Genomic DNA, 25,768 nt, shown 5'->3' with positions numbered 1-25,768 from the left:
GGAGTCTGTCCATCACCTCGAACTGAACCAGGCCACGGGCAGCACTGTTGAAGATGACTCATTCTGTATTGATGGAATAACACCAGTTGTCGTGACTCGTGGACACTATAGACTCAAATGTACATGAGAAAAATGTAGCGTTCGCCACTGTGCACATCAATGGCAAAGCTGTGGAGATGAAAGTCGACACAGGTGGACAGTGCAACGTTCTATCATATGATGCTTTTAAACATGTGGAGAGCAGGGAACCGATTGACCGCTCAATAATCACCAACCTTGTCGCATATGGAGGAAACATGATCAGCACCTTGGGCTCAGTCGTCCTGCAATGTCAGCTTGCAGGTCAGCAATACAAACTACAATTCCACATTGTGGAGAGGAATGTCCAGCCACTACTAGGCCTACTAGCAAGCCTACGCATGAAGCTAGTAACACTGAGCAAAGATGTTCACCAACTCAGTGTGAACACAGATATCAACATGCCACACAAGATCTTCACAGAGTATGCAGATCTATTCAAGGATTAACCTGGCAAGCTACCGGTGACATATTCTATGAAAATAGACCCTGACGTGCAGCCCGTCGTCCGCCCAACACGCCGCATCCCTGTACCCATGCAGGACAGAGTGAAAGCGGAGCTAGAGAGAATGGCAGACCTGGGTGTCATCACTCCAGTGTCAGAGCCAACTGAATGGGTGTCATCTATGGTAGCAACAAACAAGAAGCAAACAAAGGACATAAGGATCTGCATAGACCCCAAAGATCTAAACACAGCCTTAAAGCGCCCCCATCATCCGATGCGCACGGTTGAGGAGGTTGCAGCACAAATGGCCAATGCAACACTGTTTTCAGTACTGGATGCCAAAAGCTCATTTTGGCAGATATCCCTGGACAGTAAGTCATCTCTGTTGACCACATTTAGCACACCTTTTGGACGCTACAGGTTCCTAAGAATGCCGTTCGGAATAAACTCAGCCAGCGAAGTATTCCAGCGCACAAGATATTCGCGGGGTACCCCTGTGCCATCATTGTCGACGACATAATCGTCGGAGGCCGCACGGAAGCGGAGCACGATGCAAACCTAAAGAGAGTGCTCGACCGTGCGCGCAAAGTCAATCTGAGACTCAACCCCCTCAAGTGCAAGTTCCGGCTGACAGAGGTAACCTATGTCGGTCATGTGTTCACCAGCGAAGGCCTGAAAGCAGATCCCGATAAGACCACTGCAATCACTGAAATGCCTGTTCCCAGAGATGTGACAGCTCTACAACAATTTCTAGGCATGGTAAATTACCTGGGAAAGTTCGTACCAAACCTGAGTGAGTTAACTGCCCCTCTCAATCAGCTGACACGCAAAGACACAGCGTGGTGCTGGCTAAAGCAACACCAAGATGCATACGACACATTGAGAAGATGCATCTCCAGTCCGCCTGTCCTGTCATACTACGATGTTGACCAACCAGTCACACTCACATGTGACGCTTCCCAACACGGACTGGGAGCAGCATGTTTGCAAGGGGGCAGACAAATAGCCTACGCATCAAGGACAATGACTGAGACCGAGACACGCTATGCCCAAATCGAGAAAGAACTACTGGCAGTTGTGTTTGCGTGTTCGCGTTTCAATGACTATATATACGGGAAGCCTGTCACCATAGAGACCGATCATCAACCTCTGATCACCATCATCAGAAAGCCCATCTTCTCAGCGCCTGCACGACTGCCACGCATGATGCTGCAGCTCCAAAAATACAACATCGACCTGGTCTACAAAAAAGGTAAACACATGTACCTGGCCGATACCCTGTCACGCGCACCTAGAGCGTCCACACTTCAACATGTAAACGAGCTGAACGACTTTGAGGTCATGTCAGTCAGCCGAGTCTCATCCAGCCGCTTAGATGAACTGAAGAGGCACACAGCAGAAGACGGACTACTGCAAACCCTCTCTTCTGTCATCAAACACGGATGGCCCGTCAAACAGCATAACGCTCCACCATCCATCAGTTCTTTTTTTCCATTCAGAGATGAGCTCACAATCGAGGAGGGCGTCGTCATGAAAGGTCACAGACTTGTCGTTTCCCAGTCACTGCAGAAAGCGTACACAGACATCATGCACAGAGGACATCCAGGAGCGGAGTCCACCAAACGCAGAGCCCGGGACATAGTGTTCTGGCCTACTATGAGCAGTGACATTGACAGAGCAGTACTCTCATGCTCTGTTTGCAACTGTCAGAAGCCCCATCAGCAGAGAGAACCACTACAGTCACACCCAGTTCCGGACCTACCATGGTCTACAGTAGCAACTGACATCTTCGAATGGGATGGCAAGCATTTTCAGGTGCTTGTAGACTCATACTCCAACTGGTATGAGATTGACCTTCTCAAGGACATCACTTCTACAACAGTCCTCACAGAACTGAAAAGACACTTTTCCGTGCATGGCTCCCCACATCTTCTCATCTCAGATAATGCCAGACAGTACACTAGCCAGAAATTCAGAGATTTTGCTGCACAGTGGGACTTCAGGCATGTAACCAGCAGTCCTGAGTTCCCACAGTGCAACGGCTTGGCTGAAAGAGCAGTGCAAAGTGCCAAGCAACTGATGGAGAAGTCGAAAAGGGATGGTACTGACGTGTTCCTCAACCTTTTAAACATGAGGAATATCCCTCGCGATGCACAGCTTGGCTCACCTGCACAAAGACTAATGTCAAGGCAGACCCGTACTACCCTCCCAGTCAGCAGACAGTTATTGCAGCCAGCATCGCTCAACACCCAACAAGTCACAGCCCAGCTCCAGAAGAAGAGGCTCTCCCAGAAGCTGAGCTATGACAAGTCCAGCCGTCCTCTTCAACCACTGCTGGAAGGCGAAGTGGTCCGGATGCAGACCCCCCGGGGGTATGATCGCATGGGCACAGTAGGAAAGATCTGTGAGGAGCCGCGGTCTTACATCATCCAGTCTGGAGGCAAAGACTAGAAACCGCAGACACCTTCTGCCTGTCACCGAGCGATCTCCAAATCAGCCTGACTGCGTCTACCTACAGCCCTTAAACCCAGCTGCCGGTGAAACACCTCCCATCTATGGGGAGGAACAACGGGATCCCACGAACATTGTACCACCGCCAGTCCAGGTACCCGTAGCTACTTCGCCTGCCCACGTTGGTAAGAGCCCCTACACAACACGTTTTGGTCGTACAGTCAGACCAAACCCCAAATACAAAGACTGAATATTGGACTATGAATGGACCACTTAATGTTCGGTACGACAACATTGTACTTAAAAAAAGAAAAAGAAAAAACTAATACCTTCTTTGGATACATTGATTATTATGTCGACGTTCCAGTCAGTTTAAACATTGAAGTTCTTATGTTCAAATTGAATATGGTTATATGTTGTTGATGATATTATAAGCTAAAGAAAGGGGATGTAGAGCATTCACCCAATGCTCGCTTGCAGTTTAATGTGCCCCGGTAGCCACCGTACTTGGGAGATATGGCGCCTGCGCAAGAGTGGTGGTGTTCGATACGGGGCTAGGCTACCTGATACAGGGTTGTGTGATGAGACTAATAAACAGAGTTCGGTTTATAAAGTATTCCCTCTGCCTGCTCATTCTACACTGCATGCAGTATTTTCAATAAGACAGAGGACTGATGTGATGTTTCTGCAAGTTTTGTTTTAATATAATTCACTGTTTACAAAATGATGAAGCATTAAATGTATTAGTTACAGTCAGGGCCTAAAATAAACTTTTTGCCACACCTGCCAAATAGCCGATATTGACTTAAGCAAATTCACAATTTCACTCTAATTTCAATACCACAGTGACTAATGTAAATTTAAAACCCTAAGAGTGGATTTACGGATCAAATATGCGTTTTCTTTCTCGACTGTTTACATTTACTTGAGACAACCGACTATGTTTACTAGGATATTTGCATTTTTGACATAATTTTGTGTGAATTTGTCTGTTCAAGTGCAAGAAGACATGAAAGAGAGCTCAATTTAGTATTTGCACTTGGCAGGTGTCAATTTTAGGCCCTGGTTACAGCACCGTTTAGATTTTATTTATTTTTTTACATGTTTTTTTCATTTGTATTAATCTAAATAAATAGTGCTATACTCAAAGAGTTTTTTGAAAAACAATGAAACAGAAACATGAACATGAACATTTTCTTCATGGTTTAGCAGTGTTAAAACTGTTAACATTTTACTTTGTTAGTAACGTGCCCATCTCTTATGACACAAAATGACAGCAGGTAATTGGCCTGAAATTGCAGAGTGGAATTGCAGGTCCTCATTTTTCTGTGTTGTGTCTCTTTGTTTGCTTTTTCATTTTGAGAACAGATGAAAGTCGAGGGTAAATTTCACTATAATTGTATTTTTTATCATTTTACATAATTTTATGAATTCTTAATGTAAATACAAAAAACGTTTCAGAGAAAAATAGAACTTAGAAGTAATATAAAAAATTAATTTATATAGACTAAAAGTATAAAAAAATACCCATAAGATGACAGTTTACAGAAAAGTAAACAACGCTAAGGTATTAAACCGCTATGTCCGCGCACATTTACATATTCACACTATATATATATTTGTGTCATATACCCCTTTCTGGATATTTTAAGCTTTATGGTTTTGTCACAAAAAAGGCATGTTCTTTTTGAAGTTCAAATTATAGATGTGTGAATGAGGAATTTAATCTTGTCTTTCAGTCTCTTGAATCCAGTGTATTGAGATGTGTAATAAAAATGTTTTTCTTATTTTGATCTGAGAAGAATCGCAGAATAGATGTACGACTCGAATTTTTGATCTATTACATTAGATATATTGATCCAAACTCTCAATAGCTTCTTGTTTTGAGTAGTTTTTCCATTCATCTGGTATCTTCCCCTTCCCCTTAAATGTTTTATTGTAGTATTTTTCCAGATGTTTCTGGAATATGCACACAAACCACTTCCAGTAGGGCAGTTCAGAGAGATCAGAGGTGATGCTCCAGTCTGCATAAACTCCTCCTGCTCTTCTGTATTCTCGCCAGAGGACATTATCATCTGAGGCATTGGGATAAAAAGATCGACTGCTTGCAACTGCTGATGTGCAGATGCTAGTAGACAGGTTTGTCGTACTCTTGTAATGCATCCCGTTTAGTCCAATAACACGATGGAAATGAACATTGTGATCTCCATCATGGTTTTCTATGGTGTTGGTGCAGGTGGCTTTACAGAACGGACACTGAACCCAACAGCACTGACCGAAGTGATCAACCAGAAGCTTATCTGGCCTGTACTTATAGTCCAGCTTTACTGGAAAAATCTTTGTGTTGAATCTACTGATGATGTCCGACATTATAGGAGAAAGTTTGTCTCTTATCACATCTTCTAGGAGGTTGAAATCATCAACATCATCATGTTTGACTCCACTGAGGTCTTTTTCAGAGAAGATCAGCTCATCTGAAAGATGCTGAGTGAAACTCTTCAACCACAAACCAACATCTCCTCTGTTCACTTGAACATGTTCAGAAGATGCTGCTTTCATGATCTTCTGCTGCAGGAGTTTAATGTTCTCCTTCATCTTCGGTAAAACACTGACACTGAACTTATCAGTGATGTACCGACTGACTTCACCTCTGATGAAACTCTTGAGGTGATCTCTGGGATTATGAATGTAGTTCATGTATTTGTCAAAATCCTTTTCTTCTGCCAGTGTCTTCAGGATGTGTTTCTCCAGTTTTGATCTGTTTCCATTCAGTGATTCGTAGTTCGATCTCATTTCATCAGCCAAATCTCTGGCAGTCTTCTTGTAGACACTCTGCTCAATGGGCTCTTTAAGTTTCTGACAGATGATCTCTCCAAAAATGGCAGCTGATGATGCTTCACGACAGTATTTCTGGAAAATACTATAGTACTCTTCTCTCTTCTTCTCAACATATATTATAGGACTATTGTCATCTCTGAACATTTTGTGTTGGTCAGTGATCATCTTGTTTGCTCTCTTACAGGTGGAAAGAACCAAATCCCTGAAGAATTCATTCTTGAAATCATATCTCACTGGTCCTTCCTGAAGTGCTGTTACTCTTTTCTTAATGTAATCTGTGAGGTGTTTAATACATCTGATGTTGTGGCCCATCTTTGAAATGTTAGATGACATGATCATTGAGTCAGTTTGCTGAGCAACGTCTGTGACTAATGCTCTTATTTGGGCTTCATCCTCTCTTGATAGATTGCAACCGAATGTCTTAGTTGATCTGTGGATGTTTGTGACTGATCCTGTAAATCCACTGGATTTCTTTAGCTGTACATAATCTGAATAACTTGGTACAGAAAAAATATCACTTTTCTCCAAATGTTGGCCTACAGAAACATTTCCATAGGTGTCACTGAGGATCTCTCTCACGTCTCTCATTATGTCAATGTCTTTGATTGGAGGAGTGTCTGATATTATCTTCTTTACACTCTGTTCCCAAAACAAATCAAACTCTTTCTTCAGCGTTACTTCATCATTTGCTTTATCTTTCAGTTTTAAGGCAAGTTCTTTGCTCTTTTCATAGAGAGTGTTTTCTTGATGTGTCCTCTGAGCATCAATCTTTTTCTTTAGGTCTCGCTGCTGAAGAACCTCATTAATTTTCCTCTTGGTTTCTTTCACAATGTTTTCCTGAAGCTCATTGATTTTGATTTCAAATGATGTTTTCCAATGAATCAGTATATCAGCATCTGTGTCCTTTTCAAAGAATTCAGACATTGATTTTTCAACTTCTTCACTTGTCTTCTTCAGTTCTTCTTGAAGATCAGTTTCCTCAACGTTATAAATTGTTTCATTTTCTATTTGGTTGTAAACTGTGTTCTCAGTTTCCATCATGGCACTGCGAAGACTCCAGGTCCATTTGCTGTATTCGGTCTCCAGTTTTCTGTTAGCTGAAATCTCCAGAGATTTTCTGAAGTTGATTATGAATTGTCTATTCAGTAAAGCCTCCCAGAGATCTTTAATACGGTCTTTTAAGTGTGTCAGCATCATTCCATGTGACTTTGATGCATACGTTTGAATAGATTCTTTTAGCTCTTGAATGTTCTCGCAGTAGTTTGGGTTTGGTGGGGCCATCGGTGGGCTTCCTTCCCAGAGCTGAGCAAAATACTTCACATCATTCTCTATATCAAATCTAATAACATCACTGAAACATTCTGCGTCATAGTCTTCCTCTTTAGCAGCGAGTTTTGTCATCTCATCCAGTGTCTCCTGTAGTCGTCTCCTTCCCTCCATGTTTTTAAGTCCGCCTGTGACGTCTGAAATGTTCTGATTCACAAATACACATCTTGGATTCAGTCTAACCTTCTTCATCCTCAGAAAGACCCGAACAACAATCTGAAGAATGTCCTGCATCTCAGCTGGGTTTTCTCCAAATATATTGATCAAGGTCAGATTACCAAGACCAACAACAAATGTGGCCAGTTCATTGTCATGATGTCTTGTTGATCTTCCAGCCAGTTCTAGAGTACGAAGGCCCTCAGTATCAACAACCAGAATATAGTCAAAGTTCAGCTCTGGTTTTATCTCGTCTGAGACTTTGACCAGCTGCATGAAAGCTCCTCTGGTGCACCTGCCAGCACTCACGGCAAACTGGAGTCCAAACATGGCGTTCAGCATGGTGGATTTCCCAGAGCTCTGAATCCCTATAACCGACAGCACAAAGACTCTCTGGTCTCCCAGTTTCTGGATGAGTTTATCTATAACAGCAGAGATCCAGATCACAGGAACATGAGCAGCATCTCCATCCATCAGCTCCAGTGGAAATCCAGAGATCATCATCTCTGCTGCAAGACTCGGGAGAGAAGAGAAGTGAAACTGCAGATCTTTCTTGTTCTTCTTCACAGATGAACATGATTCATAGATCTGACTGATCTCCCTCATGATGTGCTCCAAACCAAAGGATGCAGCTTGAAGATCCTCAGATATCCTCTCAAGTTCTGTTTGTTCAGCCTTGAGTTGTTCAGGTTTTTCATTGTTCTCTTTCAGTTTTAAAACTGCTGACCACTTTTCATCATACTTGTGATGAAGAGCATACATATCTGGTGAGATATATTCATCCAGGACGATTTCAAGCCATTTAAGGAAATAGATCTTACTCTCAGCATGCAAGTGCATTTCTTTAATAAAGAACTGTATAAAAGTACTTATGTTAAATGCATGCTGCTGCTCACGTAATCGCTTCAGGTTGGCTTGTTTTTGGCTGATGTCGATTTCTGTCTCTTGTGCTTGAGGTCGATGTAGTTCTTTGTTCTTCTGACACCACTGGTGCCACAGTTTCCCCTGATGAGGCAGAAATGATTTTTTAATTTCTGTCAGAACTTTCTTCTCCAGTAAAGTCATCATCTGCTGTGCTGCTTCTCTTCCTCTCCTGCAGTCATCGTCATCTTCCTCATCTACTCTGATGTCTGAGTGTTTGGACACATCTTCAAATTTAAAAGTGGACGATGATTCTGAGAGACAATCATTTATAGTTTGTCTGAGTTCCTTAGACACATCTGACAGATGTCTGTGCTTCAAACCAATTTTGAATTTCCCTTTGTCCATTACAGTTACAGTAGATTCATCTTCAGTGAAAAGACAAATGATTGGCTTTCTGTTTGTGCTCAGGTTTTGGATTATTGTTGAACTTTCGTCGTTCCTGGGAGGTCCTGGTAGAAGAACAACATTGACTGAGGCCATTTCAGTGAGGATCTGAAGCTGTTTCTCATGGTCTCCTGCATCACCGTGTAGATTACAGAACGCAACACAGTCAGTGAATTTATCTGTGTTTTTCGCAGAGGGACAGAACCAGACGATCTCCACCACTCCGTCCATCAGGACTCTGGTTCTGCTGCTGCCTGGGCAGTTCCTGTGGAAGAACGTGTTGTGTTTCTCATTGATCAGACTGTTCATCAGCTGAGACTTGGATGAAGACACGGAGCCAAACCTGAAGAAAGACACCATTGGAGTTTCTGCCTTGTAGACAAGATGAGTTTGACTGATGATTTCATTGTTGTTGTTTCTCATCTTCCAGCTCTTTGTAATTTGTTTAAATGTCCAGAGAGGGAACTCAATCTGTTGTGTGAATGGATCAGGAACAAGCAAAGGCAGGGCATATTGACACTGGGACAGTTTAGACACCAGCAGCTGCTTCAGGAAACCATCCGCACAATGAAACACGGCCATCTGAACATCCATCGGGTGGATTTGCTCAGAGTGACTTGCTTCTTCATTAGAGAAAGATCTTTTTTGGAAAATATCACTGTTGCCCTCAGTTGATTCATTGTCTATTTGTTGTGTGTGAACCTGTTCATTGGTATCTTTAACATTAGTGTATCTTACTCTGTAGTTCATCGTCAGAAGTTTTTGTATGAAACTCAGAACCAGTTCCTCCTCAGCACAGGACTCATGGGTCTGTAATGAATGTGCAGTTAACTGAAGAACTTCTTCTCTTTTAAATGTATTTTTGTTCTTGTCAAGATGAAGTCTCTGAAATAGATGCTCTATTTGTTTTATTTCTTTCTTATTCTGTTGTATGTGTTGATCTGTGCTGACTCCTGCTGGTTGAATGCCTTTGTTTTCTCTCTGTTTAATAGAAAAAAACAATGATACATATTTATTAGCGTTGTACTCTTTTAAACAAAACTGTAATTCCCATTCAGTCAATCACGTTCAACATTACATTGATACTGACGTGTTGCGTTACTCTTTCTGGTTGCGGTCGTTTGTTGACTGCATTGCTCTGCAGCCTCCTCCACTCTCACTACCCTGAATGGAGAGGCCACCAAGGGTTACATGGAGATTTCACAGGTGAAGCGTGCAGTTGTGGTGCATTTATGCCCGCAAAGTGCTGCCACCTGGTGTGCCATTCCCCCAGGTTCAGCAGCATCCTAATTACCTCAGTGGCAAACAAAGACACCCCTGTCCTGTGTGCAGAAATTGCGCTCCTGGCGAAGGACACAATAGAGCCTGTCCCTCCAGCCGAGATGAAGTATGGGTATTACAGCCCGTACTTCATCAAACCCAAGAATTGTGGGTGGGTTACGGCCGTGGTGGGTTATGGCCAATCTTGGATCTAAGTCTCTTGAATTGGGCCCGTTCAAGATGCTCATGCAGAAGCGCATCCGCACGTGCGTTCGCCCCCAGGATTGGTTTGCAGCGATCGACCTGAAGCGTATTTTCATGTCTAGATCTTACCTCGACACAGCCCGTTTCTACGTTTTTCTTTTGATGGTAGAGCATATCAGTACAAGATCCTCCCCTTTCAGCGGTCCCTGTCTCCCCTTGCTTTACCACAGTCGCGGAGGCTGCCCGTACCCTCCTCTGGGACGAGTGCCTCATTCTAGCGTACTCTTGGGATTAGGCGTGCAGCTTCAGGCTCCTGGACGGGATCTCGCCTGCACTGGCATACCAATTGCCTGGAGTTGCTGGCAGTGATGTTTGCCTTGCAGTGGTTTTAACCAATGCATTTAGTGCAAGCACCTATTGGTCTGCACAAACAACACTGTGACTGTTGTGTACATCAATAGCCAAGGCTGGGTATGCTCACGTTGCATGTCACAACTCACCTGCCATCTCCTCCTCTGGAGTCAGTAAAGACTCAAGTCACTGTGCACCATTCACATCCCAGGGAGCTTAATCATGTGGCGCTCTCACTACGCACTCTCATGACAGCTCATATTCCCGAGAGAATGGAGACTCCACCCCCAAGTGGTCCAGATGATCTGGAGTTGATTTGGGGATGCACAGGTAGACCTGTCTGCCTCCCAGGAGTCCTCATATTGCTAATTGTTCTATTCCCTCACAAATGGGACCCGCAGCACAGATGCGCTGGCACACAGCTGGCCCCAGGGCCCACGCAAGTATGCGTTTCTCCCATTGAGCATGCTCACACAGACACTGTGTAAAGTCAGGGAGAATGAAGAGCAGGTCTTGATGGTTGTGCCTTACCCTGACCTGGTTTTCTGACCCGATGCTCCTCGCAACAATCCCTCCTTGGTGGATTCCCCTGAGCAAGGACTTGCTTTCTCAGGGATGGGGCACCATATGGCACGAGGACTTAAGTGGCCTACTTTAAAGTTTTAGTCCCCTTTAAAGCTCAGGTACAAGTCAGTGCACAGACTTTTACTTTTGTTCAATTTGGCGCTGGGTAGGTTACGACTGTGTGAGAGCAGTTGCCAAATGAGCAAGCTAAAGCTTGCGAGCATCTGTGTCTCCGACACTTGTAATGATGTTTGATTAACAAAGTTCGGGAGGAGCACGTTCAAATAATTGATCCAATGATCACATCATTCCAACCAGCTGTCAACAATCAGTAATCAACATGTCTATCCAATCAGCATGAGTGGAGACCTACATATATACTCTTTTGACTCACCAAATGTTCCTCAACAGTTTTTCAGCATCCCTCCACCACCCCGTCTCCTCACACTCGCCTGGTAACTTCCTAACCAGCAATACGGGGGGAGTACTCTGGGTTTGGGCCCAATATCCGAGCTCGGAGCCCTCTCCACGGACAGCACGCCAAATATGCATACCATTTATTCTATCTAACTTATTTGTAAGTGTGAACTCGTGAAACACAGTTCAGTGGCTGGAGGGAGCGTCTCTCACTGATGTAACCATCATTCTCTGAAGGAGGAAACGGAGACGTTACGTTCCTCCTGCCACAGCCCTGATCTACCGCTGAATGGCCTACGTCAGTATTGATGTAACATCTTCATTCAAGGAACGAGGGTTACATTAGTAACCAAGACGTTTCATCTGGGCTTTCTTACACTTTAGCTGGTCACTGTTTGTATTAATCAGCTTGTTTGTTTGTTCCAGACATAATGTCAGTCTGTGCATTAGTGGTAGGAATTTTTCACTGACTATATCTGTACCAGCAAATAATTTTGAATAACTTACTTTCCCAAAACAATGAACAGATGAGTGGTTACATTACAAAATGTAAAGTAATCATGTTCATTTCTGTTGGCCTTCGTATAGCCTCAGTGATTTGATCACAAAACGTTTTAGACTCTGTTTACAACTGATTCATTCTCTCAACATAATTGTTTTAAAAAACAGCACACAACACCACTATTAATCTGTAACAATTACTAATTATTCATATTGAGGTGTTTAAAGTGTTAAAATGCTATCAATGTACATCTCTCCATGTTTCTCTGAACACTCACCTGTAGTGAATCATCAGTTTCAGAGCAGGTCTTCATCTCATCTTTCTCTTGTTCATATTCCTCTTTCCTCTCCAATTTTCTTCTGTTTAGTTCATCTTCATGCTGTTCTTCAAGGATTTTCAGTGTTTCTTCAAAAGTCTTTTGTTGGTCTTCTCTCATGTTTCTTTCTTCTTTCAGTCTTTTCTCAAAATCTTGTAGTTGTTCTTGTTTCTCTCTTTCAATTCTCTCTTTCTCTCTGACTATTCCCTCTATTTCACTCATGAGTCTCTGATATCGGTCATCAGAAATCTGTTTTTCTCTCTCCAATCTCTTCTTTTCCTCCTCTTCTCTTTTCTCTCTCTCTTTCTCTTGTTTCAGTCTTTCATCTTCCATCATCGTCCTCATTGTCTTTTTCTCGTCTTCTAATTTGTTCATCAGTTCTTCTTTTTCTCTGTTCATTTGCTCCACTTTCTCCATCAAGATCTTCATGTTGTTCTCATTTGCTTCATGTTTAGATTGAATATCTTCTCTCTCTGTTTCCATTCTCACTCTCTCTTGTTTCAGTCTCTGATTAAATTCATCCCAAATTCTCTGTTCATTCAATTTTCTTTTCTCATCCTCTTCTTCTCTCCTCTTCTCTTCTTCTTTTTGTTTCTGTCTCTCCCATTCCTCTCGTTCTTGCTTTAGTTTTTCACTGATCTCTCTCTCTTTCTCCTCTTTCTCTTTTATTTCTGTTTTGTATTGTTCTTCCCTCTCATTAAACTCTTCTTCCCTTCTCTTTTTCTCTTTGTCATGACTCTGTCTTTCATTCTCTATTCTGTTCATCAGTCTGTCTATTTCTATATCATATTTTATTTGAAGTTTTTCTCTTTCTGCTTTTATTTTCTCCTTTTCCTGCTTCATTTGCTCAATTTCATTCCCAAATGCCTCTCGTTCTCTTCTCAGCTCATCTCGTATCTGTCTCTGATGTGCCTCTTGTTCTGTTATTTCTTTTTTGAGTTGCTCTTCTCTTCTCTGTCTGTCTTTGTCATGATTATGTCTTTCTTCCTCCGTCATCATCTTTATTCTCTGTTTCTCTTCTTCTAGTTTGATCATCAATTCTTCTTTTTCTCTATTCATTTGTTCCACTATCTCCATTAAGAGCTTCATGTTTTCTTCTGCTTCATGTTTAGATTGAAGATCTTCTTTCTTTCTTTTCATTCTCCCTTTCTCTTGTTCAAGTCTCAGATTAAATTCATCCCAAACTCTCTGTCCCTTCTCTTTTCTTTTCTCCTCCTCTTCATCTCTTCTCATCTTTTCCTCTCTATTTTTCTGTTTCTCCAATTCCTCTCGTTCTCTTCTCATCTCAATTTTATATTGTTTCTCTCTTTCTCTAAATTCTTCTTCTTTCCTCTTTATCTCTCTGTCATAATTCTGTCTTTCTTCCTCCATCCTAATCACCATTCTTTCTTTCTCTTCTTCGTGTTTGATCAAGAGTTCTTCTCTTTCTTTGTTTAGTTGCTCCACTTTCTCCATCAGGAACTTCATTGTTTGCTCTTGTTTTTCTCTTTCCATCTGTCTGAACACCTTACACGAGTAGAAACTCCCTCCGTTTGCTTTCACCATGACGTCAATCTTCTCCAGTAGATCAGACACCTGTGTTCGGTCTCCAGTCTGATTATTATTGAACACATGGAATCTGTTCCCACACGCTTCTATAAGATTCATCAAAGGAGATCCAGGTTTTCCCAAACACTGTTCAATGGTTTTGTTCTTCAGACCATCTCCTCTTGTGAAGAGCACCATGGTGTACATTAATGAGTTTTCACCAAATGTTTCTTGGATGATCTTCACTGATTTGGCTTCTTCTGGAGTGAATCGTCCCAGTGGAATCAGTAAGAGAAACACATGCGGTCCAGGCAGTACCATAGAGATGCAGTTGGTGATTTCTCTCTGGATCTCCTCATTGGTAAGTTCAGTATCAAATAGTCCTGGAGTGTCGATCACAGTAACGTGCCGGCCGTTGATTTCCGCTGTTTCTCTCTGAGTCTCACTTGTAACTGATTGAAAAGATTCTTCTGCTGTAAACGCATGCCTTCCTAAGATGGTGTTTCCTGTTGCACTCTTCCCAACTCCAGTTTTTCCCAGCAGCACAATCCTCAGATCATCTTGACTCTCTTTTGAACCTGTAAAAGAAGAAATGCATTAGTCTTAAAGGCTAAAAACAGTCTTTCAAAAGTTTGATTCTGTAATTTTTTTGTTGATCTTTCACATTTTCACAACCCTGTTTATGAGAGTTAAGTGGTTTGTTTCATATGTTGTACTGTAGGGCTGCATGATTTTGGGGGGAAATCGGACTGCAATTTTTCTGGTTAAAATTGTGATTTGCGATTTAAAATGCGATTTTTTTTAAAAAAACCAATTAACAATTTTTTGTTTGTTGTGCTTGTAGGGCTGCCCAATTTGGCCCAAAATGTTGTGCTTGTATATTAAGACTAATAAAAGAATAAATATTGTTGCTGAATAAAAATTAATAAAAGCGGACAAAATATGCAATACAACAAATATGTGTCACTGTGATGGGTGTTTAATATGGACCAGGAAAAATGACAAAGATTTGACTTGTCATATTTAGAAATTTAGGCAGGACATTTAATACAATTGTTAATAAGTATTTTTAAGATTTGTATTTTTAAACACTGGAGTGAGTGTTTATAACTTTATCTATTTGTAACATTTATCCACCTTATTTTGCAATACGGATGAAAGCTAGCTGTGAATGTCCAAGACTTGCGGTTAGGCAATAGCTAAATAACTAAGAATAACAAAGTGCAGTAAACGGTAAAACTATTTGCACTTCAAACCAGTGTGTTTATGAGTAATAAATGTAAAAAAATATATATGATAACAATAACTAGTTATCTGTAATGGCCAAAATGATCAGTTATCAATTAACAATTCTAATAATCTGCTTTTCCTGTGGAACGCAGGAGCTTGCTCTTGTTTTGTAGTTTGAATTTTATAATGTTGAGTAATGAGTTCGGAATTTCACCACTACTGTATAAAACTATTAACATACAAAAAACACAAAACATTTACATTCACAAAATTTTTTGTTAAATGTCATGTCTAGAATTCAAAACGTTTAGGTAATTTTCTCCAACGGCTCCAAAGTTTCAAACCCAAGCTGATTATCAGGTCATTTACCTTGTGGCAGAAAATGTTTCTCTAGTGAATGAATTTTCTTCTTCATTTCTTCAAATTGCAGCATTTTTTTAATCTGTGCTTCCAAAAACGTCTCTGTGGAGAAAAACCCGCCAATGTTTTCTTCCACCATATGCTTAACATTCTCCATCAATGTGGACACTTGTGTGGTGGGACAAAAAAAATGATGTCGTCCTCCAAAACTCTCAATGACAGACTTTGTTTCTTCATTGAGTTCTGCTGTCGTTTGCTCTGAATTCTGCATTATAAGAACCATGATGTGTTTCTTGATTCTTGAGCTGAAGATCCTCTGGATCTCTTCCATTTCTGCTTTGTCTTCATCTGTAAGTGGAGCGTCAGGAATAATATATAGGAAAATATGAACTCCAGGATCACAGAGAGACACACAGCGAAGAGTAAGGCGCATCACTTCCTCCTCTGAGAGCCGAGTGTTGAACAGAGCTGGAAGCTCCACCACACTGATCACACGTCCATGAAGCTCAACATCTGGTCTTCTGTCTGTCTGCTGCAGGATCAGCTGTGATATAGAGGATTTTAATGTGCCATCGCTCCCACAAACAACCAGATTCAGCTTCACGCCCTCTGAAACGGATATTAAAATGAAACTTGTACTATAGTAAAGTTTTTACTTCAAATGATCAAATATTATCACACTTACCTCTTTCTGTGGCTTGTTGCTTCATTATGGAAAACTGTGAAGCTTCATGTTCGGCACAAATCAGGTGACGTCCATCATTCATCTGGACAATGCTTTCAAACGTCTGCAGAAGATCATCAGGAGAGCTTTTCTGAAGACTGAAGTGTCTGTTGAAGCATTTCTGAATGATTTTCTGTAGGATGTCATTGTTTTCAGTTGGGTTTTGTGTAGTGAGCACCATGGTGTGTTGATAAACCCGCTCAGAGAAAGAGTCCAGCACCTTCTCCACACACTTTTGATCTTCTGCTGAACACTGCTCATGTTTGAGGAGCAGAACGATCACATGCGGTCCTGGATCAGACAGATACACACACTCTCTCACGGCCTGTGTGATGTGACGGAGTGACAGGTGTTTCTGGAGCAGCTGAGGACTGTTGATGATGGTCACATGTCTGTCCTTCAGTCTTCCTCCGATTCTCTCGACAATATCTGGAGGAGCTTCACTGTCAAACACTGCTCGCCCCAACAGAAAATTTCCAACTCGACTGTTTTCTGAAATGCTCTTCCCCAGCAGAACAATCCTGAGTTCGCTCACTGAAACACACACGTGATAACTTTATAATGCCATGATCTATCATCAGATGAAAAAAAAAAAAAAGTTTGTTCTATTGTTAAAATATCCAGTTTTCTTAATGTTATTGAAATGTTTTTTAAGTTAGTATTAGATCTGTCACTTTTTGTGAAAAAATCCTTGAAATTTCGATCCTCAAAAGTTCGATTTTTGAGACTTAAGTGTTCATTGAATCGATAGTAAAAATTGATTTTCCGTGTCTAAAGACGTTTCCATTTTCAACGCCAAATATAGGTAAATCCACGGACAACTAACAGGCATTAAGACGAACGTAAAGAGGACGCTTGAGACGCGTTATTGGCGTGAAGTTAGTGCACAATCGCTGCGGGCGTATCGTGACGAGCTGGACGCGCTCCGAGAGAAGGCCGTTAAAATCGATTCCCTATTTTCGTTTTCGAAACTTGTGTTGGTTGGTCCGATCGATTGTGCAATCGATTTTCAAACGTAAAGTTACAGCCCTAGTTAGTATGACGTTCCTGAAACCTTCTTTCAACTTAATTTTTATTAACAACTCAACATTGATTTCTAACATACCAAGAATATAAAAATGTCCAGTTTCCTTAATGTTAAACTTAAAACGTATAATGTTCCTGAAACATTCCTTCAAACATTCGAACATCTGCTGTTAAACTGTTAAAATTTCGCAGACTCTGATGGTGATGAGACTGGCTATCGGGCAGAGGTTGAGCGGCTGGTGAAGTGGTGCGAGACCAATAACTTAATCCTAAATACAACTAAAACAAAAGAAATGATTGTAGATTTCAGAAGGAAGACTGTTCAACATCTCTCCCTCTCCATCAATGACCAGGTTGTCGAGAGGGTCTCGTCCTTCCGTTTCTTGGGCACCACCATTCACCAGTCGCTATCATGGGACCTGAACATCAGTCTCATCGTAAACAAAGCCCATCAGAGACTTTATTTCCTCCGTCAGTAACGGAAATTCGGGGTCAGCCAAAAATGCATGACTCACTTCTACCGAGCCGCCATAGAAGGCGTGCTAACTTTCTCTATCCTGTCCTGGTATACTGTAATGCAACCAGTCAAGGCAAGCAACAGCTTGAGAAAATAGTGAGCAGAGCATCTAAGATCATTGGCTGTAGTATGCCCTCTATAGCTTCACTTTTCAATATTAGAATCACTAAGAAGGCAAGAAACATCACCACTGACTCCTCCCACCCAGCAAATCATTTATTTAACATTTTGCCATCAGGCAAGAGGTATAGAAGCATTACCAGCAGAACATCACGCTTCAGAGACAGTACCTATCCTCAGGCCATACTTCACCTAAACATGGTCTGAGGCTAGGATACTGAATGCTTTCTCGTCAGTTTACTACCAGAATGCTAATTCATCTCATGTGCAATATGAGGCTTTTATGTCCGTGTATTTGTTGTTGTTGTGAACTATGTGTGAAATGCGTTGTAATGTCAGTGTATTATGTCTGAGCATTCCAAGACAAAATTCCTATCAACTTTGTTGAAATGGCTAATAATAATAAACTTGAACTTGAAACTTGAACTTGTTAAAAAGGAAGGAAAGAGTAACAACAAGAACAGAAACGGACTTCCAGCCACAGCCTTAAGGCTGGTTCACACGGCAGAATAATTAGGCCGATTTTAGCCCCGATTCCCTTCCGACAATCTTAAGGACGCTCCGATTATTGTAAAATAATCTGATCAGATATTCCTGCCAGGAACAGTTTTTGGCCCGATTTCTCCTCGTGTGTGGTGTGTGTCCCACGGGGACAAACGAGCACGCAGCCTGTGGACTGTGGCGTGTAGACAATTAGAAAGAAACTAAATCAAAACAGCCGGCGGCATGGCGCACCAGAAAGTCCGGTGGACGTCGGAGATGGAGGACAAAGTTTTTTTTCCGGTTAAAAAAAAACTACAAACTTTCGCCACTGCATCCTCTTTGTCTGCCATGATTGTTTACTCTGAAGTCACGTTTTGATCTCAAGGGATTTTGGGAGATTTCCCGTCTGACCTGCATGCTCGGGAGTCAAATCGGTTTGTGTGTGATGTGTTGATTTTGCCCGTGTGGTTGCGCACCACACACTGTACGACCAAAACTGTTAGACCCGTGATTTTTTATCGCCGTGTGTGGGGTCTCTCATGTTTGGAAAATCGGCCGACAATTTTTAATTGTCTCGTGTGAACCAGGCATTAGAAATCAGCTGCAAATAAAACAAGACATTAAGGGCCAGATTTACTAAACAGGGCAAATTAGCGTGAGAGCGCAATTCCAAAGCACTGATGGGAGTGAAAAGTTCTGCGCATGTACTGACGACACACACATGAAAAAACACAGACACAGCCATTTCCATAATGACCAACAAAATCTACCAAGTGCAGCGCAAATTAGCGTGTGGTTTAAGACATGCTATTTTTAAATCTGTAAATAATTGCACAAATACCAGTAGATTGACGAGCACAAACCTTAGTAAATCAGCTTGCATGATACATTTAAATACTCTCCTCACATACATTTTGACCCGCAAAAATGTTCACGCCTTTTCAGCGCTAATTTTTCACTGCGTGTCTTTAGTAAATGGCGCAAGTTGTTAGTAAATCTGGCCCTAAATTTCTCAACATCTCAGCAGACGACTAAAAAACTCCACAAACAGCATTACATCTTCACTTACAATCCAGTCTAAACCATTAACAGAGGTTTAGATGTTTATGTTTAGTTGAAAATAAGTTTTGTTTGATCACCATTATGGTGATTTGTATAGTTTAGTTGGGCTCTTGACTCTTGCCTTTTGTTTTCAGAGAACATTTGTGCATTGCTCAAGAAAGAGAAAGATGTCTGTTTAATGTCAGTCAAATGACTGCTTTTTCTGTAGTTTCATGACTGGTTTAAATAGTTATGAAGCATTAATGAATAAAATTTTTATAAATGCAGCTGGTGTGATAGAAAGATCACTGAATGTGGAGATCTAAAAATCTTCCAAAAACGTTTTACTATTATATACAGTATTGCTTCTATTATAATTGCTCAACCGAAGGTTATATATATATATTTACTTTCCTCTCTTTCCTTCTCTGTCCCCTATTCTATTTAGCGAATTATGTTTTTATTTATTAGTTTGATTTGTTTCATTGTTTTTTTGGATTTTGTTTTAGATTGAGTGGAGGTGGACATGTACATGATCTGATTACACCGCTGGGGCTTTGTATGAAAGAATGAACAGTTTGGGCGTTTCGAACACACACAGAACCGGATCCACTCCCAAATAAGCTGATTCCCCCTCAGGGCTTGGGAAAGGTTTTGAAGGAGACCGGGCAGAAAATTAATTCTCCCCAGAATGTGTGAGTGGATGACGCCCCAGTGAGTAAACTCTTAGTTGAGCCACTCGCTCATGGAAATATTATATTCTTATTCTTATATTTTTTTATTCTAATTTTTACTTGTTTATTTTATAATTTTTTTTGGACTCAACAACCTCTCTGATAATTTACTTCTCTGGCGTTTTTTCTCTCTTCTTTCTCTCGCCTTTCTTCTTCCTTATTACATCTTTGACTATTACTATTGATATATATATAGGCTATATATATATATATATATAGCACTGTTCTATATTAGGAAATAGAGATATACAGATAGGCCTACTCAACACAATTTTACACACACACTTCACATAATTACATCCTACTTTCTGTTTTATGTATTTTTGTATTGATGCTATCGTCTAACTGTATTTTGTTCAATGTTCTGCTTTAATAAAATAAAAATAAAAAATAAAATAAAAATTTCCACAAAACCTCCAATATGTAAAACTTATGCACTTCCAATATGCACTTAGACATCAGCTAATGGAGTTTGGGTTCCTCGCCACTGTCGCCTCTGGCTTGCTTAGGAAACGTATTATTTTTAATATTTTTGACTTGCCTGCTTTTACAACATTGTATGAGAACTGAACTGAGCTGAAGCGCTGCTTTCAGTTTAACACTCTGTGTTGACACATGAAACACAGGGGATTTCGCTGCATCCAACTTTGAGCCATTTTTTAACCAAAAAGTCAGTGATTCTTAATATTTAATGGATATTCAAAGAATGTTGTTCAAAGAATGTCTTCTACCAACATAATGTGAACATTCATCAAATGGCAATATGTGATAATTACATGAACATTCTTTTGAAAGAGTTTAATTCCAACACATGCATAACCTTTATGTACGTTTAAGAGAAAAGAACAATATGGACAGGCTACAAAACTTTCCTACAGGATGTTCTTTTAAAATAGCAAACGCAACATTATTCACCTGAAGGTAGTCGTCATTCTAAATATTTAAAGAATGTTCCAAGAATGTTGTTCTAATAATGTTTTCTCACAACATTATGAGGGAATTAAAAAAAAAAAACAATGTATAAATACAATTTTTGTGCTAACCTTTTGAGAACATTTAAAGATGAACAAGTGTTCTATTAATGTTACTGGAAGAATGTTTGTTCAGAATTTTGAGAGAACCTTGCTTTAACGTTAAAGTTATGAGATCGTTAACTGTTAGCTGGGATGCTAGTCCATATAATGCCTGTTTTCAGCATGCAGTAGATTATTTAAAAGTTATTTTATAGGATATGCACTTTTTAAATATTTCTTAATACTATTATGACATAAAAAGCAAAAATAACATTACAGTAATAGACAATTATATAATTGTTAAATGATAAAAACTTTTTAAAAAATTGTATCGTAAAGTAAATTGCAAATAGTATATAATCAGTGATTGCAGGGCCGTGCACAGGGGGGTGGCCCGGTGGCCAGAGCCACTGCCCTTCTGCCCTCATCAGCTGAGGTGCCCCTAACCCTCCAGTGGATTCCCATAAAAACTTTCTGTTATCGATCCGCTAAAGATCCACTGATTCTGCTAATCCGCTCCGTGTTTTCCTGCTCGCTCCGCAGCATCACTCACAGACAAGCATGTGCCTGCTCTCCGACGACAATTTCAGAATAGAATGTCGTCCCATTGACAGGTCGATTACAAATTACAATCTACATTACAGACAGTGGTTGATCCACGAAATTAGTATTTTGGTAATTTGTTTTTGTATTTCTGTCGGTAATGTTTTCCTCCTGGTCTTCTAATAGTGCTAACAACTTGTGCAACATATCCATGTTCTTGGAAGAAAATTAGAATTCTTGTTCAATCAAATTATTTAACCTGATCTAATCTAATATTAATAACACTAATAAATAAATAAAACACAAATAAATAAATAACATTTTCTGTTGTCGGCAGATTTTGTAGACAAAAAACAATGCTTCACAAAATTAAAAGACAGAGTTAAAAGACAGCTTAAAGCCCATTCAACATTGCATAGAATATTTAGAAGACAATTTTTCCACACTTTAACTCCTGTAAATAGATTTCCCATTATAATCAATTGCCTTAGTTGATACTAGTATCTACAGTGATGTGAATAAGTATGGACACCCATGCTAAAGTTGACTAAAAAGAGGAATAAAAAATCATCTTTTGGAAATTGATCTTAATGCCTTAATTAAAAAAAATTAGGAAAAATCCAACCTTTAAGGACACCAATTTTCTTTGTGAATGAATAATGTATCGTAAATAAATAAATAAATGTTCGTCCTTAAAATATGGGGTGCATAAGTCTGGACACCCCTATGTTAAATCCCCATAGAGGAAGGCATATTTATATTTTTAAAGGCCAGTTATTTCATGGATCCAGGATATTACGATCCTGATAAAGTTCCTTAGTCTCTGGAATTAAAATATCCCCCAATTTGCATTGAGAGATGATCTTATGGAAAGTACCCCATGCCAATATCTAGGTATGGTGAAGGGTGTGTGATGATGTGGGGGATATTTTAATTCCAGAGGCTAGGGAACTTTATCAGGATCGTAGTATCCTGGATCCATGAAATAACTGGCCTTTAAAAATAAAAATCTGCCTGCCTCTATGGGGATTTAACATAGGGGTGTCCTGACTTATGCATTTTAAGGAAGAACATTTATTTACTTATAATACATTATTCATTCACAAAGACAATTGGTGTCCTTAAAGGTTGGATTTTTCCTAATTTTTTTAAATTAAGGCAATAAGATCAATTTCCGAAATATGATTTTTATTTTTATTCCTCTTTTTAGGCAACTTTAGCATGGGTGTCCATACTTATTCACATCACTGTGTATAACATACATCATATTTCTAATATTTTAATGAGACCATATTAACATTATACATAATAAAAAGGTAATATACTATAAATTATCTAAATGAGTTCTAATCTAAATGAATAGTACCTTAGTATAGTAGGTTACAAGGCACCTTAGAAATATTTGCTTTTCACTACTCCCATGTAATCTTATTGCCCACGATTATAAAAGAGTTGTTATTTATTCTCTATATTAAGATGACACTGCCTCAGTCAAACTCCTTATAGTGCCCCCTTTTTTTGTTTAAGCCACTGCCCCTCAAAATGTCTGTGCACGGCCCTGAGTGATTATATACTATTCACCGATTCAGTGACAATGTGCAAACTAATGTGTCATTTTACTAAAGCAGAATTATCAGTATTTCTATGCTGTGTTGCACATGGGGGCCTAGAACCACAATTTCAGTAATTATGTCCTAAAATGTTTACAAGCAATTGTACTGTCAGCTCTTATAATAATTACATAAGTACATCACAGCAAAGATGAGAAAATCAGAAGAAGAAAAAATCCTGCAGAATCCAGATGGGTCTGATCTGTATAAAGACTTACAATCAGGAGAAGGATTATCCATACTCCATATTCTTCTTAGAGCAAGTTTGTTGGCAACAGTCACTGGATGAAACAAAAGTCTTACATTAAATTGGACTTTAATCACAGCAGCACATACTAACAGAAAATTATTATTGTTCTTTTTTTTGTGTGATTCTTATCAGAAATGTGAAAGTGGGATTCTGGGAAATCAGATTGGAAAATAAAATGAGTCAGTGCTTGCCTTAAGAAAATAAAAATAACTTTGCTAAGTGAATATACAGTGGAGATTAAAATGTCCTCAGGTGTTATCTAAACTTTTTATCTGCATGCGTAAAGAATTACATGATCAGTAAGCTATGACAACATGTGTTTTTACATTGCTTTAACAGATCGAAATAAGTTAAGCAATTATTAAAACAATTTTTAATAAGTTATACAATTTTCAATTCATTTTTCAAGTCAGTGATTTAAGCTGAAATTACTTAAACATACAAGTTGATTGTACTTAAAAATGAAGGCATTAGCTCTTTTTACAGTGGTCAACAACATTAAAACAGGCTTTTTTCTGTGATTCTCACCTGTGCCGTCTCGGCTGGACATGTTGATATTCTGTTCTCTTCTCCGTCTCTTTCTTTCAGACGTGATCGCTTTTCATTTAATCATCTCTGGCTCCTGACATCTGTGGGTTTATCTTCCAGTTAAAGATTTCAGTGTCTGTTCATTTGACGAAATACGCCATCCATGTTCTCTATTTTTGTGCATGTTTTTGTTAAACAGATTTCTGTTAACTGTTAAATTTCTCAGTTAACCTGCTGTGGGTTACAGGTTTAGCATTTATAACTTCTCATTCTTAAAGCCACTTTGGACTAACGAAAGTGTAACTCAATGTTACTGCAGCTCATATATTAATTCAATTCATAACCTAAACTTGTCATTTAGTGTAAACTCATCATCTCACGTTTACGGTACATTTCGCATAACAAACATAAAATGGTATATTTATAACAAAACAAGATACCTGTATGTCGAGGCTTCATCGTGCTTGTATTTTCTTTTTGCCAACAAGAATGCAGGAAAAGGTTTGTGGGACGAGTCAGTCACTTCGATAAAAAGATAAAAACCTGTTGTTGCCTTTCTTGTCTGTGCAGGTACTGGTAAAGGTTCTAGTTACATTTTCTGCGAAAATGAGACGATGTGAATAAACAACCAACAACAACAACAACAAAAACACCAGCTGATCATAAAGACTTTCAACATCAATAGAGAGAACTTTCAGTCACATTATGTTCACTGATTAACCACTTTTATGGGACCAGTCACATTACTTCACACTTTTATGTACTTTTATCACATTAAAAAAACAAAAATGTGTTTGTTCCCATACCAGAATAACTAACTTATGACTGTGACTATTTTTGTAAAGACCATGAGTTCACCTGATAACAATACTTTAATAGCCTTAACAATTACAGACCTTGTGTCTCTTTTCATAAATTCCATTCATCGTCATGTTGCTGAACTGTTTTCTGTCAATCAGATTGTCTTTAGTCTTTTATCATCAAATCATCTGCAGTTTCAGTTTCTTCATTTAGCAGAAACACGCGAGGACATGTCGTGGTAACACATTATCAACAGTGCATTTATCACAGTCTTTCCCTCCTCATAATTCTCAAGTAATTATTACTCAAGTTACACCAGCAAAAAGCATTGAGTGCCATAGATCTGTTTATTTTTGTATACCATTTTACTTAAATCCCACCTCTACCTGTATGTTTTCAATGTAATCAAAAACATTTTTACATTGCAGATGAGGAAATCTTAAATATAGTGTAATTTTTTTATGTAAGCCAAATCTGCGTACTGTCCTCTGGTGGTGAGACTGTAGAATTGCAGCTCCAGATATTACAGTAGGAAAGACTTCAGACTGCAAGGCAACACATCTTAATTTGAAATTAAAATGTGAAGTATTAAATGACAACATGGATATTTGAGTTATCTCAAGTTTAATCCAGGAAAGTTATTCTAACACAATTTTTTGAGTAGTCGGTTATAAAGATATTGAGTCATAATGTTTAGGTTGGATTGCATTCAAGAACATGACTACATACTACATAGAGCCCTATCATACACTCAGCGCAATGCAGCACTAGGCGCGACACAAGTGTGTTTTGCTAGTTTCAGCCCGACGCCCATTGTGCGCCCATGGGCTGCTGGTCTGAAAATGAGGTGTGTTGAGGCGCATTGTTGGCGCGTTGCTATTTTGAGGCAATAGACTGGAATAGACTGAGCCATTGACCAACTGAAACCTGGTCTAAAGTCAATGTGCAATATTTATTTTTGTTATTTAAAGAGCGCGTTAATAATGTGCGTCTATAGGCGGGTCCACAGCGTGCGTACACTCTGCTTATTACACACACAGCACCA

At 39.7% G+C, this 25,768-nt stretch overlaps 1 protein-coding gene across 1 annotated transcript; it reads right to left on the bottom strand.

The window, feature by feature from the left end:
• Positions 1-3,658: 3,658 nt before the first annotated feature.
• Positions 3,659-24,464, bottom strand: LOC307001156 (interferon-induced very large GTPase 1-like). Its single transcript, XM_079617348.1, has 7 exons — positions 24,363-24,464; positions 23,923-24,023; positions 23,363-23,425; positions 16,019-16,591; positions 15,343-15,942; positions 12,178-14,321; positions 3,659-9,583 (listed from the first exon to the last, which is right to left on the bottom strand). The coding sequence occupies exons 2-7, from the start codon at positions 23,942-23,944 to the stop codon at positions 4,820-4,822; spliced, it is 8,166 nt and encodes a 2,721-aa protein (XP_079473474.1). The 5' UTR covers positions 23,945-24,023; positions 24,363-24,464; the 3' UTR covers positions 3,659-4,819.
• Between the last annotated feature and the right edge of the window lie 1,304 nt (positions 24,465-25,768).

This window comes from Phoxinus phoxinus (genome assembly GCF_949152265.1).
Source record: "Phoxinus phoxinus genome assembly, chromosome: 1".
NCBI classification, from domain to species: domain Eukaryota; kingdom Metazoa; phylum Chordata; class Actinopteri; order Cypriniformes; family Leuciscidae; genus Phoxinus; species Phoxinus phoxinus.
Note: the sequence above shows the minus strand (reverse complement) of the source record. Positions and strands in the feature narration are given on the sequence as shown.

Bases quoted from the DNA above. Each gene is read 5' to 3' on its own strand.
- LOC307001156 (XM_079617348.1), bottom strand. From the start codon at position 23,944: ATGTCCAGCCGAGACGGCACAG. The intron at 23,426-23,922 runs GTGAGAATCACA...TGTTTCATCCAG, and splicing joins GTCCAGCCGAGACGGCACAG to TGACTGTTGCCAACAAACTT. The intron at 9,584-12,177 runs GTGAGTGTTCAG...TCTATTAAACAG, and splicing joins AAACTGATGATTCACTACAG to AGAGAAAACAAAGGCATTCA.